This window comes from Thalassophryne amazonica, chromosome 16 (genome assembly GCF_902500255.1).
Source record: "Thalassophryne amazonica chromosome 16, fThaAma1.1, whole genome shotgun sequence".
NCBI lineage: Eukaryota > Metazoa > Chordata > Actinopteri > Batrachoidiformes > Batrachoididae > Thalassophryne > Thalassophryne amazonica.
Genome location: NC_047118.1, coordinates 85,539,136 through 85,553,734, shown reverse-complemented (window position 1 = coordinate 85,553,734; position 14,599 = coordinate 85,539,136). Strand labels below are relative to the sequence as shown.

The 14,599-nt window shown below is 41.2% G+C and overlaps 1 protein-coding gene across 1 annotated transcript in view; it reads right to left on the bottom strand.

Annotated features, from left to right (window-relative positions):
* Positions 1-103: 103 nt before the first annotated feature.
* LOC117527305 (U1 small nuclear ribonucleoprotein 70 kDa-like) overlaps positions 104-14,599 on the bottom strand; it is a 56,593-nt gene continuing 42,097 nt past the window's right edge. Inside the window, 2 exon segments of the mRNA XM_034189602.1 lie at positions 104-1,162; positions 1,330-1,429. Of these exon segments, the coding sequence (XP_034045493.1) occupies positions 436-1,162; positions 1,330-1,429 (827 nt within the window). The 3' untranslated portion in view covers positions 104-435.

The window sequence follows — 14,599 nt, the reverse complement described above, 5'->3', positions numbered from 1 at the left end:
CTGTCCAGTATGGCTGCGTACACAAAACCGCGTGTTGTGTGTGACATCAGTGCACATTGTCTATTGCGGTATTGTTTCTATAAATTTCACACTGGCAACCATTTTGACAGCTCATTGAATTTAATTGCTCGTTTGAATGTCAAAATAAAAACAATCAACGTTAAGACAAAACAATTATATGCCATTTTACTTCCTCAACAGCATCTGCCACAAAGGAGAAGGGGCGCGGATTAGTTGGGACAAGAAGACTGTCCCTCTTGATATTTAGTCAGTTTCAAGTGTCAACTTTAAGCATTGGTGGGAAATTTCTTCAGAATGATTTTGTACTTTTTACGATGTGCTAAAAAACAAAAAAAACAAAAACAACAACAAAAAAAAAACCCTTGAAAGCCAGGCACATTTACTAAGAGTCCGGCGCCTAAAAACAGAAAATCCTCAATATTCATCTCCCTGTGCTTCCATCTTGTATCCATTCTCATTGGAGCCGTATTCTTCTCCAGACGGAATCAGCTCCTGCTCCATCGTCACGCCATCTTCATTGTACTCCTCCACTTGTGGCAGTGTGCCTCCGTCTTCCTCAGGGACAGCATCTTCCTGTGGGACCATATCTTCTCGAAGGGCTCCGTGGCGCTCCTCCCTCCGGTCCCCGACTCCCCTCTCTCTATCTCCCCGTTCTCTCTTGTGCTCCCGGTCTCGGTCACCTCTTCGCCTGTCTCTGTCCCTGCGTCTACGGTCCCTGTCTCTGTCTCTATCCCTACGCTCCTCCACACCCTCGCCCACTTCACCTTCATGCTCCTCAGGCACACGTTCCCCACCATCTGCAACGCCATCTCCCTGGTTAACGTCTTCTCCATCCAACCCCTTACCTCTCTCCCTGTCTCTCTTGCGGTCTCTGCTTCTGCTCCTCCTTTTCCTGTCTCTGTCTCGACTTCTTTCCCTACTTCTGCTATCGCCTCCTGGTACCACTCCACGATCTCTCTCTCGCTCTCTACGCCGGCTAGACCCGCTGGCGTCATCACCTCCACCAACTGGTCTTTCTCTCTCCCTTTCACGTTCCCGGGAACGGGTACGCCGACGACGTTCACGAGATCTAGACCGTCGCCTATCTCGGGTTTTGTCCCGATCACGTTCTCGGCTCCGTTCTTGGCGGTCTCCACGGTCCCTGCGTAAACAAGAAAATGCCTAGACTGTAAAAACAGTGCAAAAAAACTTAGATCACCACAGGTATAAGCTCTACCACTCTGATAACTACCTGAATACTTTATCTTCCTTGACCAGAAACACTTTAGACAAATATAATCTTTGCAGGACTTCTTTCAAACTACATACCCCCCAAGAGAGCGATCATCATAACGCGAGGCATCATCTCGCCCGGAATGCTTGATGTTGACATCCGCTCCACCTCTCCTCGTGCCGCCCAGTCCGCCTCCTGTTTGAAGAGACCAACAGGGAGGAAAAAATAAATAAAAGTCCGAAAAGTAAAACATACCTTTCAGATAACGAAGTTGACTTTTTTAACAAGTTGAAAAATAGGCAATGTAAGTAAGTAAGTCCCTTCGGCTGCTCCCTTGTTTGCACTTGGGGTCGCCACAGCAAATCCAAGGTGGATCTGCAATGTATGCTAAAAAATAAATAAATCGAAACTGCTGTAAAGTGAAAATTCCAATAGTGTTGCACTGACAGTCTGGTCCTTAAATGTATTTGACTTGAAATTCATTTATCTTTTGGATGCAGCATTTTGGAGACGAAACCAAAGTCCTGACTAATCTGTTGCTTGAGGTGACCACTGCAGGAATTGGAGCTCTTTCAATTATGCACCTTTCCCTTAAAATTTTTAAGACAAAACAAATGTAATTAAAAACTAATAAGATCCCTCATTGTCAATTTTCAGAAATGTTTTGTAATTTGAAGAGGCTGCCATCACGAGGTCACAGGAACACAACCACAGATGCAGCGACACTGTCGCCCATACTGGAACCAACAATGTGCAATATGACGTAAAGTATCGTATGATGATTACTTTAAGTTTGAGGCTACAAAGCAACAATTGACCCAAGGCTTGTGACAACATCAATTATTTCTGGTGGCTTAGAGTTGTATCTCAGTGGGCTGTGACAGACTGCCAACGACATTCGTGAGGGAGTTCCCGAACTCTAGTGTTCCTCTTTGTGCTGGTGTCGCAGACCAAACGGTCCCCCTAAAAATCTGTCACCCCTGATGACACGGTTCACAGATTATCACCTTGTTTCTGCTTCAAACTGCACTCCAGTCCTCATCTGTCTCAGTGACTGATATCTGAAGCTTTTGTACAACAATCATTTCCACATAAATTCAGTATTATTTCATCATAAAAGGTGGCAGAATCGATCAGCGTGCTGACGTTAAACGAGCTGCTAGCTGATGCACTCACTGCGCTTAGACATTTCAAAGCCACATTTTCTGACTGACTTTAGAATGATTTAAGAGGCTTTACCTTTATCATCTGATGGTTAATAATCCCATTAATCCCTTTGATTGCTTTGGGTGACAAGATTCTGTCCCAGATGTGCTGCTGTAGTCCGAAATGACGCACGCGCAGATGCAAAAGGCGGACCGATTTTTAGGAGCGGACTGTTCGGTCTGCGACACCGGTTGAATTTTGAACAGCCTCAAAACAAATTGTGTGCGCAGTGATGCGAGTGGCCTTGGGGGGGGGGGTTCCCATCATTTTGGGGCTACAGCACCCAGTGGAGGGTCTGGGGATCTCCCCCAGAAAATCTGGAAACATGACATGCGATTTGGTGTAATATGGTGCAATTAAATAAGACAAATGGGAAATGGGGCTATTTTCTCAGTCCCTTTTTTGTTACTCATTTTAGTCATGAAATGTATATTTTGTCAAATTGGCAAGATGACAGAACTATAACAGTCACAGTCTGTTCCATGGAGGACACTACAGTGTAATTAATCTGTGATAAGACCACATACTCACATTGGATTGTTGTCTCTCTACATTTATCTAAACATTTGACTTCAGCAATTTGTGTTTTTATAACAACTGATAGTGTCTTAAAATAAACTAAAATAAAATTTGATTAAAGTAAAGCTCCAACCATTGTTCATTAAGTAACCAATATCACTTTTAGTTCTCAGGAACACTGATTTTGTTTTAAACTTTATTCTTATTCACTTATAAACACAACAACAGATTTTCCGTCCACTGCTGACGTCAGCATTTCTGGAATTTACATGTCGCACAAAACAACACAAATGTTTTTCTCATAATATTTGACTTCTATGAGCATGTTAAATATTTAACATTTTCCTCCACATCAATATTTCACACCCATGTAACAGAAGAAACCATAAAATGCAGATTTAGCCGACAAACATATCGCGTTTGCATGGAGACAGTTTGAAGTAAATTCATCCCAAAGAGAGTTTGAGTTGTGTGAAATAACTTTAATAACGTCAACTAACAACAAAGTCTGCCAAAATCACAATATAATAAGACCAAAGACTTAGCGGGAGAGTTAGTTTTTATGTATAAACGATGATTTAAATGTTTGGTCAGGATTTTGGAGTTTTTTTGCTCAAACCGGACCCATCTGAATTTATTCCTGATGAACTTGAAATCGTCTCCTCGCAGCAGAACGTTTCCACCCATTTCTTTGCAGTTTTAAAGCGACACAGAGCTCAATGTAAAATCTGTAAGAGCGTCTCTCATTGACTGCTGTGTGGACGAGCGACAGTACATTACATTCATCCTTCAGTCTGAGATCAGGACGTGGAAACGTGAGAATTAATATCCACTGTGGTGTATTCTACAAATACGAACATCACGAAATCAGACCACAGACTAAAAATGACATGCGCCAGGAAAACAAAAATAACCCAGAAACCTTCACCACGGATGTAAATATACAGATTTTGGGGAATTCCAGGAAAACTCCCATCACTGCGCGTGGCACGTTTTCTCACTAAATAGAGTTGCCGCGGGCGTCTTGAACCCTTCTGAATTTAGTTTCTGAGAGTCAGAAAGTGCACAGTATGTGAGAGAACGAGACGTTCACGACACACTCTTCCTTCCAGTATGAACGAAAAGGAACAGCACTTCTGGACGTGGTGTGACCATGGCCGAGTCAGTCCAGCGGCCTCCAGCCAACCGGCTCTGCTGCCCGTCCAGCTACAACCTGGTGTTCAGGCAGGGGGCATCCTGTTGGGCAGCGGAGGAGGCCCACAGTCCAAATGTATTAATTTATTTTTGGAGGACCAGAATGGCAATTAGTGTAATGCTGCCGGCGCGGCAGCAGACTGGACAGGTTCTGTGGAGGACAACACACGTGATCCTGATTTATTCTTTAAAAAAAATTTTTTTTTTTTTTTTTGCACAATGGAAATACCTTTAGTGCTTTATTGTGATATCCTCTGCAATTTTATAAACTGTATTGTGGAGACAGAGTGGAGTATCACTCATCATCATTCTGCAAGTCACCACACTAGGCATGTGGAGATTAGTCTATACGAATTAGTATGTTGATACAAATGTGCGCAATCCGAGTGCACCGATTCATTTGACGGGTTGAATCGTGTTGCATCACACACTGCCTTCTTGCATAATATAATTTAATTTTAATTTAATTAGCTTATAATGTGCCAAATCACAGCAAAAGCCGTCTCAAGGCGCCTTACATAAAGCAAGTCAACATAAAATTGAATAAATAATTAAAAATGGAAAACAAATACATAATATACGTAGGGTCTAATGTAGGGTCTAAAAAATACATAAATAAAAACAGAAGTAAAAGAATAAAACAAATAAAAATAGGTTTTGAGTCTTGACCTAAAAATGTCCACGGACTCAGACTGCCTCACAGTCGTAGGAAGACTGTTCCACAGGGTGGGTGCACGATACGAAAAGGCTCTTTGACCTGCTGACTACTTCTTCACCCTGGGAACACAGAGAAGTCCCGCATCCTGCAACCGCAAAGCCCGGGCCGGCACGCAGAGTTCCACCAGATCAGCCAAATAAGATGGCGCCAGTCCATGAACAACCTTATAAGTCAATAGCAAAACCTTAAAATCTGCTCTCACAGGGAGCCAGTGCAAAGATGCCAAAATGGGTGTGATATGTTCAGATCTTCTGCTACGTGTCAGAAGTCTGGCGGCAGCGTTCTGAACTAGCTGAAGACCCCTAATGCTGGACTGTGGTAACCCTGAAAATAGAACATTACAATAATCTAGTCTAGAAGAAACAAAAGCATGAATCAGGGTCTCAGCATCAGCCATGGACAGGATGGGGCAGATCCTCGCTATATTTCTCAGATGGAAAAAAGCAGTCCTAGTAACATCCCTGATGTGGAGGTCAAAAGACAACATGGGATCAAAAATGACCCCAAGGTTCCTCATTTTGTCCGTATGATGTATGACACGAACCCAGGATGAGCGCCAGATGGTCAAACTGATGCCGATGTCTCGCTGGACCAAGAACCATCATTTCAGTCTTATCAAAGTTTAAAAGTAGGAAGTTACTAGACATGCAACTTCTCACTGATAGAAGACAGTCCTCCAAGGATTTTATGGGAGTGAGATTTCCCGCAGTTATCGGCATGTACAACTGAGTATCATCAGCATAACAATGAAAGGTAATCCCAAAACTTCGCAGTATACACCCAAGGGGTGCCACATACAGGGAGAAAAAGCAAGGGGCCTAAAACAGATCCCTGTGGAACCCCAAAACTCATGTCAGCAAGGTCAGAGGTAGTGCCATTATACAAGACACATTGAGAACGACTGGACAGATGACATCAACCAGGCAAGGGCACTTCCAGTAATCCCCAAAAAATTCTCCAACCTATTGAGCAAAATATGATGATCCACGATATCAAACGCAGCACTGTGATCTAAAAACACCAAACCCATAATAGTGTCTGAGTCCATTGCTCGAAGAAGATCATTCACTACTTTAGTGAGCGCTGTCTCTGTGGAGTGATATAGATTTTTTCCTGATGCACACTGAATGCACCACGGACGGAGCTAGAAAGCACATTTCTGCCACAACAAAAATGATGACATCGACAGGCTTTTTGCCAAGTGAAAACTGTCGCCATAACATTCTAGATGCATTTCATGTAAACCGAAATGTTTCAAGCATTTTCTTTTTAATTTAGGATTTGTGCACCGGATAAATCTCTGGTCCAACCTCGGGAAAATGACTAGGTTAATAGCAGGCTTACATCCCCCAATAGGTAAATGGCAAAGATCTGTACAAAACAGGGATTTGGCCCTCTTTCTGGAATCATCATTGCTTAGCGATGCCCGGCAGCTTTAACTACACTGGCAAAGCCATTTTAATCTGCAAACACGGGGAATTTGCTTAAAGGGAGAGTCACATTAGGAAACCACAGCAGGTGTTTATAGGTAGCCTGCGGGGACCACGACTAATGTAGGTGTGGGATCCACTAATTTATTAGGAATACCAAGACAAGAAAACCACTACATTGATAGTGCAGACCAGTGGTTCTGACACCCGGGTCTCAAGTTCCACTAACCAACTGATTTTTCAACTCTCTGCTCTGCCAGAAACTGATTTAATTAATTAATTCCAGATTTTTCAGAAAAATGATTCCCTCATTCAGGTGTCTGTCAGTACTTGATTGGCTGAGCAGACCTAAATTAGTTAATTGGCTGTGTGAAACCTGGTTGAAGCAGTGATGAAAGTGGGCCATGGGGGAGGCTGAAAATTTTTGGCAAGGCCTGAAGCCTCTGGCGGGGGGTCCATGATTTACAGGTGCCCTAAGAGGCCCCAAATAATAATACAATACTGACAAAATAATATTGTGGGGGGGGGGGGGGGGGGAGATTTCTTCTCATGGAGCCTAAAATCCCTGGTGGTACCTCTGGGGATTCTCACCCAGAATAATTTGAAATCTCAGATGCCCTCAGGTGCATTTTCAAGTCCATTTACCCACCAAAAACCCTCAAAAAATTCAAGTTTTTGTTGGGTCAGGTCAAGTTTCTACCCCAGAGAAGAGTCTTTTCACACAACTTGTTTTGTCATGATACAAGCTGTGTGAAAAGACTACTTTTCCATACTGGCATGATGACCAAACTATAACACACACAGTCTGTCACATGCATTAGAATACTGTGTTATTACTATTTGATAAAATCATATATTCACATTGAAATGTTACTGTTGTCTCTCTACTTTTATCAAAACTTTTGGCTTCAGCAATTTATGATTTTATAACAACCGATAATGTCTTAAAATAAACTAAAATAAAACTTGATACAAGTAAAGCTGCACCTACTGTTCATTAAGTCTCCAATAAATGGTAAACGGACTGCATTTATATAGTGCTTTTCCATCTGCATCAAACACTCATAGCGCTTTACAATTATGCCTCACATTCACCCATTCACACACCGATGCCAGGGTGCTGGCATGCAAGGTATTCGCTACATACCGGGAGCAACTAGGGACCTTGCACAAGTGCCCTTAGTGATTTTTCCAGTCAGGCTGGGGTTCAACCAGGATCAACAGAGGATCCTCTGGTCTGAATCCCAACACTTAAAGTGGATATGACACTTAAAGACAACATAGTCTTATTACATGTAACCAGTGGTGGGCACAGATAACCCAAAAATTAACTTCGATAACAGATAATAAGATAACTGAAAAGTTATCTTTGATAAAGATAAACCGATAAACCACCCAAAAATGTATCGGTAGTTACAGATAATCGATAACCGATAAATTCCGGTGTTGTCTACGGGACATTTGCAGTTACTAAAGAGCTGAAATTGATTTTTAACACGATCGCTTTTGAAAGCATCAAAAGCGGTAAAAGACCTAAAGAATAAACAAGAATGTTTGACCATGCTGCCCCCTGGAGGAAGCAGCACAGACAAATTCTGAGAGAACCCACGAAATCAACTCTTTACTTATAATCATTTTTCTTTCAACATCCTGCCCCTGCTGGAAGCTCTTGTTTACAACAACGCTCCCACCACAGAGGCACACCGAGAGCAACCATAAAGCCAGCTCCCTATCAATTTCAACACTCCGGTCAGGCAGAGGTCTTGAAAAATAAAGTCATACTAACTTATGGTTTTTTGAAAATACTGATAGAATAACTCCATTAATGTCAATTCTGTCATTTGTACAAAGTTAAAATATAACATATCTTTTAATGTTGAATAAGGCACTAATTCTGAGGTTTTGTAACAAACACAGACCGCAAAGCATTCAGGGTAAAAGTGCTAAACAACGATTGGTTCAGTAATCCATTATGTAAACCAACACGTTAATGTGACGTGTGTCGTGCGTTGGTTTAAAGACAAATGTGCTTTTGTAAAATATTCCATTTTTATTTGTAAAAACAGGCATTTTTACGGAGCCCTGGAAGTGTCATCGCAATTGCATGTTTTAAAACTTTTATGATGTTGTAAAACGTGCACTCAATATTAGTAAGTAAGTAAGTAAATTTATTTATATAGTGCCTTTCACAGACATAAGGCCATGTACACACGTCGGGTATTTGTAAAACCGAATATCTTACCCTTTCAGTTTGGGGAAAAAACTTAATCCACACTACGTCTTAAAAACAATCCATCCACATTGAACCGTATAAATGTGTTGTAATTAGTCTGCCAAACCTTTGGGTGGCGGTACTGATTAAAATTCTATCCAATCAGGAGCCTTATTCTCTTGTCGTCACTTCCACAAAAACTAAAAACATGGCGCCAACCTCGTTTGTGTGGACCGATAAGGAGTCGGAATTACTTCTAACCATAGTTTTAGAATACAAAGTTAACAAATATATGCACACAAAAAGCGCCTGGACAATGGACAATACCAACACTTTGAGAGCAGCCATGTACCCAGTTTAATACTGCCATGAACACTCCTGGCCAGTAGATGGCAGTAGCGGCCTTGAAAAAATGTCAAACAAAATTCCAGATAATCCGTGTCTGCTACATTTAAGATGCGTGGAATTTAACAAACGCAAATACACTAACGTCTATAAACCCAGAGAATATATTCACGAGAGTTTTAGGCACTAGAGTTTAATGCTGTTATCTGTGGACCCTGAACGCGGGTGTTTTTTAGAATGTAACTCCCGCGATAAACGAGGTGCCACTGTAATTAGAGTGTTATAAACAGCAGCAACAAAAATCAAAGCCTCCCTTACCATTCCATATTCTGCAGCCTTTCAAAATTCATTGGAATTGGCACGTCTCTTGCTTCTGCTTCGACTCCGCCATAAACACCGTCGGCATTATTTTCACTGCCAGAATGCTCCTGGTTTGAATGTTCCTCCGAAAGATACTGCTGCAATCTGTAGGGTCTAATCACTGCTGCGACATTCTCAGGATCCGAGTCAGAAATAATCCACACTTGAAGAGGAATCAGAAAAGTTGTTGATCTCGTCACTGTCCATGCTGAGGACTATCTGTTCCTGTTGTTAATCTAACAGACAAAGACGGGACTCTACACGTTGTGACGTCACGGCATCACGTGAGCGGTGATGGAACGCTACCAGCGCGCTTTCCAAGAAATCAGTTTTACCTAATTTTTTAGGTGTCATATCCACTTTAACCACTAAAGCTGCGTTTACACATAAGCAAGACGCATTACGAATGTCATATTTGTGTCATTCTTGGCACATTCCTGACATTCTTAATGTGACTTAATGCATCTGAATAGGTTTCTTAATAGTGCGTGTTGGTGCGTGATATTTGTGAAGCATGTTCTTGGCTATCAAAAAATGTTCCACAAATGTCACGCACCACCCTCATTTCGCCTCATGTCATGGAGGTCGCAACTGAGCGTGTTGATCCGTCTTGATTAGTGGTGATCCTTAATACAGCATGACAGTGTTCTTCACTGACTGCTGCACCACATTCAGTTTCATTGCTGCAGTATGCTGAAGGAGAACAGTGACGCCAAGTCGGCTAAAAGACTCATTCCAGTGCTTCTAGCACGCTCCTGCAGGTGTTCCACATGCTGCATGCATGATGTTTGGGAAAACGAGCAAGACGAGAGCCATGTGGAGTCACATCTGGCTCTCAGTCTCCTCCTCCTCTCTGCTCCACTCCATGGCACAGAGCCCAACTAAGCATGCAATCACAAAGTTCTTCTACTGTGGCTATTGAGGAGTAAACTGGAGCGATCTAAACTGTTCAGCACCTGACAGTTGGATGAAGGTAGGTGTGTGTGTGTGTGTGTGTGTGTGTGTGTGTCGAGACAATTCACCTCATTCACAACGTGACAGAACTTGATGCGCTGTGACACGCGATAGCGGGCAACAACGCGGAACATTATTCCTGACCATGCGTAATGGTTCCTGATAATTCTCAGCAACACGTGTCATTAATGGTAATGCATGGTAACAGGTTGCAGCAGTTCCTGAGGACACCTGATGCCTCTGCCCCAAATCATCACATTTGTGATCAGCACCAAGAATGTATACTTCGTGGCATTCGTGACGTGCCGCCATTATGTGTAAACGCAGCATAAGACTATCACCTCCCACCAATATAACTAAGTTCTCAGGAACTCTATACTTCTACAAACACTTCTATACATTTTTTTTTTCCATCCAGTGCTGACATCAGCATTTCTGGGATACTCACAACTTCAGTGTTGTGCAAAACATTTGTGTGTCATTTTGCACATCAATATCTGACTTCGAGCATGTTAAATATTTATCCCAGAATATTACCCCAGAAAAATTTGAAATCTCAGATGCATTTTCAGGTCTAACCCCCCCCCCAAACAAAATCTCCAAAAAATTCAATTTTTTGTTGGGTCAGGTCAATTTTTCCACCCCAGCCTTTTCACACAACTTTTATTGTGCTACCATCCTTTAATCCAAAAAAAAAACAAAACAAAACCAAATAAAAAAAACACATTGTGGTTCAGAAATGTACACAGTAATTCTCATTATCAATTCAAATGGAACAATAAGAGTATTTCTGGCAAATGAATGCATCAACCTGTTCAAACTTCACTCACTTCTGAGTTTTTCTAGTTTTGGCAGGAGCTTTGGAACTATTGATAATCTCTCTTTTCAAATTACTGGCCACCTTAAAATCCTTACAAATGTTTTTACTTCAAGATTCATTTCTGATTACTGTACATTTTGAAGTTAAACTTTTCTTACATTGGAAAAATTGTAATTAAAATAGTTTTAATTAAAAAAAAGATTCTTTAGAAATCTTTCGTGTTCATCTGTACATTACAACCATAATTTCTGTTAATTTCTTGATTAATATTATAAGGAACCATAAAAATAAAAAAGACAAAAAAGACAAATAAAATAGCATGAAAAGTAATGTGTACATTAAACAAAAAGAAATATGAAACAGTGCTGTGATATTTTCTTTGACTACTTTAAAAAAATTACGTTAAAAAATTAGAATAAAAAAATGTAAGGTATTTAAATTAGCTGTTAACTGTGACTAAAAGTGGTTTGTGTGAAAAGATTGATATTATTTAACACTGTTGAAAGTTTCTCTGAACTATAATTCATTCAATAAAAATAACAGAAAACATGTCAATGCTATAGCACCCGTAAATCATGAAAATTGAACACCAGACTGCTCAGCAAATGGAAACTTTTTTACTTTGAATACTAAAAAAAATTCAATTAATCACCATAATTATATAGTTTTGAGATTATTATGAACAGAAAAATAATTAAAAGTTGAATTGTGAGCACTAGTGGACCGTACTTTTACACCTCATTATGGACAAGCTCAAAATATTGTTGGGATTTCCACTGAATTCTTAGATTAATTTGGTGTGTTCATCTCTAACTTGTCAACTAGTGCAGATAATCTGATCATTGCCGACTTTAACGTTCACATAAATAAGCCTTCTGATCCCCTCTACAAATCATTTATGGAAATTATGGATGCATTAGGATTTTGGCAATGCATTCGGGACTCGACACACATTAGTGGAAATACCCTGGCTTTGGTTCTCGCACGTGGTATTGCTGTCATGAATATTGACATCATGCCTCTTACATCAGTGGTTTCTGATCACTCACTTATTAAGTTTACAGTTTCGCTGCCGTGTTTATTGGAACAACAACCTTATTTATCACTATGGCGATGCATCAGCTCCTCAACTAACACTGAACTCGAAGCTCGACTGCCTGATGTTTTAGCTTCACATCTGGCAAATGCCCAATCAGCAGACAGATAGTTTAAACTCAGTGCTCAAAACTACACTCGACATGATTGTGCCACCTGTGTTAAAATTGCACTCCCCAAAACACAGTCACCTTGGTTCAATGATTACCTGCGTGACCTCAAGTATAAGACTAGAGGTCTAGAACGGAAATGGCATAGTTCAAAATTAGAAGTACTCCACCTTGCGTGGCGTGATGCTATAAGCATGCATTACTGGCTACAAAGAGGACCTATAACTCTGATTCGATCAACAAAAACAAGCATAACTCAAAGTTCTTGTTCGACACAGTGGCAACGCTTATTCATGGACAACCACCTATAAGTCGCTCTCCTTTTACAGCAAAAGATTTCCTGGATTACTTTGAGAAGAAAATAGAAGACATTAGGTTAAACATATCCCAGCATGCCTCAACCCAGCCACTCCCCCCCTGCTATTGAGGTGGGTGCCATTACTGTGGTATTACCTAGATTTATAGAATTTGAGAGTATCTCACTAGGCATGCTGACGAAACTCGTAACATCAACAAAAAGCACAACCTGTTTATTTGATCCTATACCAACAAAACTGTTTAAGGAGCTGTGGCCCACTCTTGGGATGATTGTGCTGGAAATTATTAATCTTTCTTTAACTTCTGGATCTGTTCCTAAACGTTTCAAATCTGCAGTGATTAAAACATTACTTAAACCTAATCTGACCCTAGTGTATTGAAAAACTATCAGCTGATATCAAATCTATCATTTTGCTCTAAAATTCTGGTAAAAGTGGTGTCATGGCAGCTTGTGGACCATCTTACTGAGAATAATCTCTGAGCCACTGCAGTCTGCTTTTAGAAATTATCATTCCACAGAGACGGCTATCACTAAAGTGGTGAATGATCTTCTGCTTGCAATGGACTCAGACACCACTACGGTTCTGGTGCCATTAGATCTCTGTGCTGCATTTGATAGGCTGGAAAATCATTTTGGGATTACTGAGAGTGCCCTTGCATGGTTGACATCATACTTGACCAGTCATTCTCACTGTGTTTTGTACAGTAACACTACCTCTAACCTTAGTGACATGAAATTTGGGGTTCCACAGGGGTCTGTCTTAGGCCCCCTGCTTTTCTCCATTTATATAGCACCCCTTGGGCACATATTGCGGCGTTTTGGCATTACCTTTCACTGCTATGCTGATGATACTCAGTTATACGTTATAACTGCGGGTAATCTCATTCACATGAAATCCTTAGAAGATTGCCTTGCATCATTAAGATGGATGTCTAGAAACGTCCGACTTTTAAACTCTGATAAGACTGAAATGATGGTTCTAGGTCCAGTGAGACATCGGCATCAATTTGACCAGCTAACGCTTAGCTTAGGCTCGTGTGTCATACATCACACTGAAAAAGTGAGGAACCTTGGGGTAATTTTGAATCCTACATTGTCCTTTGACCTCCACGATAGAAATATTACGAGGACTGCTTTCTTCCATCTGCGAAATATAGTGAAGATTCTTCCCATCCTGTTTATAGCTGATGCTGAGACCCTGATCCATGCATTTATCTCTTCTAGATTGGGCTACTGCAATGTTCTATTTTTTGGTTTACCGCAGTCCAGCATTAGGGCTCTCCAACTGGTTCAAAATGCAGCAGCCAGACTTTTGACATGAAGCAGAAAGTTTGACTATATTACACCCATTTTGGCATCCCTTCACTGGCTTCCTGTCCCAGTGAGATCAGATTTTAAGGTTCTGCTACTAGTCTATAAAACTGTTCAAGGACTGGCCCCTCCCTACCTAGCTGACCTACTTAAACCTTACGTGCCGGCCTAGGTTTTGCGTTTCTCAGGTTGCAGGACTACTTTGTGTCCCTGGGGTGAGTAAGAAGTCTGCGGGTCATAGAGCTTTCTCTTATCATGCCCCTGTTCTATGGAATGATCTCCCTGCGTCAATAAAACAGTCAAATTCTGTGGAGACTTTCAAGTCCAGACTTAAGACGCACTTATTTTCCCTTTCGTATGGCAAGCATACTGGCATAGTATAATTCTACGCTTTTTACTCTTAATTCATTTTATTAGGAAACGGAGCGTGCTGCAGCCTCAACTTGACCTAAATTCTGGGTCTTAGTGAAGCTTAGGGCTAGTGGCCAGCGATCACCTTAGTATTTCCTGTTTTCCTTGTTGCTTAATGCTGGCAAATTATACTGTATTTCTTGTCTTTCTGATGCCTGATTCTGTTTTTTCTCTCTGTTTAAGGCACAGCTCCATCTAGAGGTGCGTGTGGTTTCTGAATCTCTACTGTCCTGTGCACCAACAGCATTTCCCGTACATTTGTTTTGTGAATTGTTCTGTAATTTATGTCTGTAGCATGGCCCAAGCAGAGGGTCACCCCTTTGAGTCTGGTCTGCTTGAAGTTTCTTCCTCAGAGGGAGTT